Genomic DNA, 5,064 nt, shown 5'->3' with positions numbered 1-5,064 from the left:
GGAGGCAGGCGCGGCGCGGATCCGGGGCCGAGGCCGGGGGACGTCGGGCCTGCGCGGCGGCCCGCAAGGACGCGGTGACCTTGAGACGGGCTGTTTTAGAAGTTTGGCTTTTTTAAAATGAGTTGGAACGGGGCTGAGGTCACCTTGACTGGAGCCGCCCCGTGTCCTCACGCCATTCCATTCATACTGTATTTACTTCTGCATACTACGCTGGCATGCCTGCCCTGTGCAATACGGTCCGTTTCACACTCTATACACACATACTATACTTTGTATAGTAATTATGCACTATATTACATAGTATTTTTATATACAATACATTTATATACTAAATAATAGTCTATAATAGTTATAGACTACATTATATAGTCTATTTTGTATATGTACTTATATGCTAAATAAGTTTATACCATGTATTCATGTACTATATTACGTATCTTATGTATATTTTATATTATATACTATATCAATAGTGTTTTTTATATATTTACATGCTATATAATATAGTATGTATGCAGGGCGCAGGTGGCTCATGCCTGTCATCCTAGCTACTCAGGAGGCTGAGAGTTGAGGATCGCCCAAGCAGGTACATCCGTGAGACTCTCATCTCCAATAAACCACTAGAAAACCAGAAGTGGCGCTGTGGCTCGAGTGGTAGAGCGCTCGCCTTGAGCTGAAGAGCTGAGGGACAGCGCCCAGGCCCAGAGTTCAGGCCCCATGACCGGCAAAAAAACAGTATGTATACTATGTTATATATCTATGAACTATATTAGTATATTTTATATAATATACTAGTGTATTTTATATATATTTATGTACTATATAATATAGTATATTTTATATAATACATACATACTAGTGTATTTTGTATGTTATATATTTATATATAATGTATATTTTTCATATTACAATATGTACTAGTGTATTATATACTATATAATACATATCTATATGCTATATTATATATTTTATGTATTATTTTGTTACAATACTAAAGTATATTTTATACGTTTATATATTTTTATTACCTTTAATAGTTCTACATGCTGGTGGCTCAAGTGGTAGAGTGTCAGTCTTGAGCAAAAGAAGCTCAGGGACAGCTCCCAGACTGAGTTCAAGCCCCAGGACCTCAAAGAATAAAATAAAATTGCTGTACAAAAAGGGAGACTCTTCAAAATGGCAGTCTGAGAGTACAATGCCTCTTGATCATTCTCCTCCATTCCTTCCAACCCATCTCCTCTATTTTCTGTCTTCTTTTGTCACTCATGGGGCTTGAACTCAGGGCCTGGATACTGTCCCTGTACTCTTTCCCTGAAAGCTAGCCTTCTACCACTTAGAGCCACAGTGCCACTTCATTTTCCAGTGGTTCCTTGAAGATAAGTGTCTCATGGACTTTCCTGCCTGGGCTGGCTGGAATCATGATCCTCAGATCTCAGCCTCCTGAGTAGTTAGGATGATAGGTGTGAGCCACCCGCGTCGGGTAAAATTGACTTCCAAGTATTTGAGTTTCATCTTTTTTTGTTGTTGTTATTGGTCATGGGGCTTGAACTCTGGGCCTGGGCGCTGTCCCTCAGCTCTTTAGCTCCAGGCGAGCACTCTACCAGTTGAGCCACAGCACTTCTGGCTTTTTCTGCTTATGTGGTGCTGAGGAATCGCACGCCCAGGGCCTCATGCATGTGAGGCAAGCACTCTGCCCCTGAGCCACCTTCCCAGCCCTTGGTTTTCGTCTGTAATGCAAGTGGGCAGGCCTTTATGACCCGTGACCTCCGCAAATTCTGACTCTGACAGGATGCAGAAAAGCACTTCAGGAAGGTTTGAAAGTGGGAGTGCAATTCCAGTTCTCACCTCCAGATGTCACTGCAGCTCAGTAATTAGAAATGAGGTCATTTCTGGGTAACTGTAGCAGCTGGGTCACTGTAGCACCCCCACATGCTCAAGTGGCTCATATAAAATGGCACAATATTTGTTCAGAACCTGTGCACCTCTTGTGCAGTTAGCTCTCCATGACTTATTTTTCTGTCAATCATGTGGCTTGAACTCTGGGCCTGCGCGCTGTCCCTCAGCTCTTCAGCTCAAGGCTGGCGCCCTACCACTTGAGCCACAGCACCACTTCTGCTTTCTCTGCTCATGTGGTGCTGAGGAATCGAACCCAGGGCCTCATGCATGCAAGGCAAGCACTCTACCACTGAGCCACCTTCCCAGCCCCTTACTAGGGTTTTTTAAGAAGCTGACAAGTCAAACATCCAAAGTTTGTACAGCACTGTGTAACCTTTAGTAAATGTGAGTCATTGCTTCCATGTGGTAGATTCCATTTCACTGTAGTTCCTATCAGAGGTATATTCTGTCATTTTCTTGGAGTCTAATTTTTCCTAATACTCTCCAGAATGATGGCTTTGCCTAAGCTGAAATAAATACAAGACACCTGATGCATTCACTCCCTTTAATAACAATACTCATACCATGTTATTACCATGGAATGTAAGTTCAGGTTAGATGAGAGAACTTTACAAGTGTTCTAGAACATTCTGTACCACATCAAACTTTGTGTATCGTGTTTCAGCAAACTTGTTTCCATTTCTAGTAGCCTATTTAACATTGAAAAACAGTTCAATTATCTTTTTTTTTTTTTTGGTTCCGGCTGTGGGGCCTGAACTCTGGGCCTGGGCGCTGTCCCTCAGCTCTTCAGCTCAAGGCTAGTGCTCTACCACTTGAGCCACAGCGCCACTTCTGGCTTTTTTCTTTTTCTTTATGTGGTGCTGAGGAATCGAACCCAGGGCCTCAGGCATGCAAGGCAAGCACTCTACCACTGAGCCATCTTCCCAGCCCTGTTCAATTATCTTTGTATTCGCTCTTAAAGGACCTATTTTCTCGGCTGGGATATAGCTCTTTGGTAGATTGCTTGCCTAATATGTACGAAGCTTTAGATTGATTCCTAGCATCAAAAAAAAATGAAAAAATGAAAAAGCAAGCAAACAAAATGATCTCTATATCAAAATGACATTGAAGCCAGGTACTGGTGGCTCACACCTGTAATCCTAGCTATTCAAGAGCCTGAGAGGTGAGGATCATGGTTAAAAACCAGCCCAGGGCAGCCAATCTGTAAGGCTCTTATTTCCAATTAACCAGCAAAAAGCCAGAAGTGGAGCTGTGGCTCAAGTAGTAGTAAGAGTGCCAGCCTTGAGTGAAAAAGCTAAGGGACTGTGCCCAGGCCCTGAGTTCAAACCCCAGTATTGGCACACACAAAGACCTTTAAAAATGATTCTCATACAACATCAGCAAAATATATAATTCTGCAATTCAAAAACAGTAAATCGGGGATCTATAATTAAAGTTCTCACATTTACAAGTGTGGGCCTAAAATACCGCTCTTCTTATCACCTCATGAAAGCTTTTCAGGTTTGGTTTAAATATATAAAACACATGTATGTACACACACAAGTAGAAAACTTTCACTTGTGAAGATCTGTAAGTTTCTATTTCATGCACGTAGTTGAAAAAGAGTTTTTCAGGAGCCAGCAAACACCCTACAAACTGGACTCCTCAAGTAAAATGACTTGGGCTAACCCGATTAATACGTAACACACAGGCACGTAGCACTTTCTGCAGCATGATGAAGCACTTCCAGACCAGAAGCTGTCATTTTAAAACCAATTTTTGTCCTAAGGGCTTAAAGAAGAAGATGTAGTGGCTCACGCCTGTAATCCCAGCTACTCAGGAGGCTGAGATCTGAGGGTCGCTGTTCAAAGCCAGCCCAGAGTAGATAAATCTAAGTGACTTAATCTCCCAATTAATTAGCAAAAAAAGCTAGAAATGGTGGTGTGGCTCAAGAGTGCCAACTTTGAACAAACAATAAAAAAGTTAAAGGATATAAAGAGGTTCTGAGTTCAAGTTCCAGTACCTGCACCAAAAAAACAAAAAACAAAAAAACCAAAACCATTTGAACACAACCAACCAGGTACATTTAGTGACACTGATTTTTTTTTTTTTTTTTTGTGGTAAGGCCTCCCCAGGGTAACCTAATTAAAACAAAAAAAAAAAAATCAAGCTGAAAAATAAATTTAAAAGCCCATTATTGAAAATACCGTGTTATCTCTGGAACACACTCAAATCATTTATTGCTATCATCAACAGGAAACCTCAATATGAGATGTCTAATTAAAGCAAGCTCTTTCACAACAGGACACACACAGCATCTCTTCTTCTAAGGTTTAGGTTTCGCCCAGAATTCCTTGTACATGGAATAGCCCATACCTAAAGAAAGAAAACGCTTGTGAGCCATTGGAAGATTTTCTTCAACATTAAGGAAATACAAAACAGCTAAGAATACTAACGAATAGAGGAAAATCCTTGTAGGTATAAACTCCAGATTTCCCAAATAATTTGTGTGTGTGTGTGTGTGTGTGTACTGGGGCTTGAATTTAGAGCCTAGTGCTCTCCCTTAGCTTTTTCACTCAAGGCTAGCACTCTACCACCTGAGCCACATCTCCACTTCCAGCTTTTTGCCAATTAATTGGAGATGAAAGTGTCTTAAGATTTGTCTGCCCTGGCTGGCTTCAAATGAAGATCCTCAGATCTCAGCCTCCTTAGGAGCTTGGATGACAGGTATGAGCCACTGCCACCTGGCTTAACAATTTACATCTCTAAGTCTTTTTGTTGTTCTAGTTGTTGGTTCTGGGGCTTGAACTCAGGGCCTGGGCACTGCTCCTGAGCTCTTTTGCTCAAGGCTAGTGCTCTACCAGTTTGAGCCACAGCTCTACTTCCAGTTTTTGTTTGTAAACTGTTCACTGGAGATAAGTGTCTCATAGACTTTCCTGACCAGGCTGGCTTTCAACTGTGAGCCTCAGATCTCAGCTTCCTGAGTAGCAGCAATTGAAAGACACTGGCCTAATTTTATCAAGGTTAGTTGAAAGTCATCTACCTCACACAATGATGGGGGAAATCACAAATTTGAAAATGGCTGGTTGGAACCTACCGAGGGTCATGGCTCCCACGACGAAGCCTTGGGCTGCTACTCGCATGTGGATGAGGTGAACAGACATTTTTGTGTTTCCTCTACTCTTCAGC

General features: G+C 41.8%; 1 protein-coding gene across 1 annotated transcript in view; it reads right to left on the bottom strand.

Annotated features, from left to right (window-relative positions):
* Positions 1-3,864: 3,864 nt before the first annotated feature.
* Higd1a (HIG1 hypoxia inducible domain family, member 1A) overlaps positions 3,865-5,064 on the bottom strand; it is a 3,012-nt gene continuing 1,812 nt past the window's right edge. Inside the window, exon 3 of the mRNA XM_013030278.1 lies at positions 3,865-4,251. Coding sequence (XP_012885732.1) covers positions 4,202-4,251 — 50 coding nt within the window. The 3' untranslated portion in view covers positions 3,865-4,201. The remainder of the gene's footprint in view (positions 4,252-5,064) is intronic.

Source organism: Dipodomys ordii, unplaced genomic scaffold (assembly GCF_000151885.1).
Source record: "Dipodomys ordii isolate 6190 unplaced genomic scaffold, Dord_2.0 Scaffold128, whole genome shotgun sequence".
Classification (NCBI taxonomy): Eukaryota; Metazoa; Chordata; class Mammalia; order Rodentia; family Heteromyidae; genus Dipodomys; species Dipodomys ordii.
The sequence above is the reverse complement of the archived record's forward strand: the minus strand, read 5'-3'. Positions and strand labels throughout refer to the sequence as shown.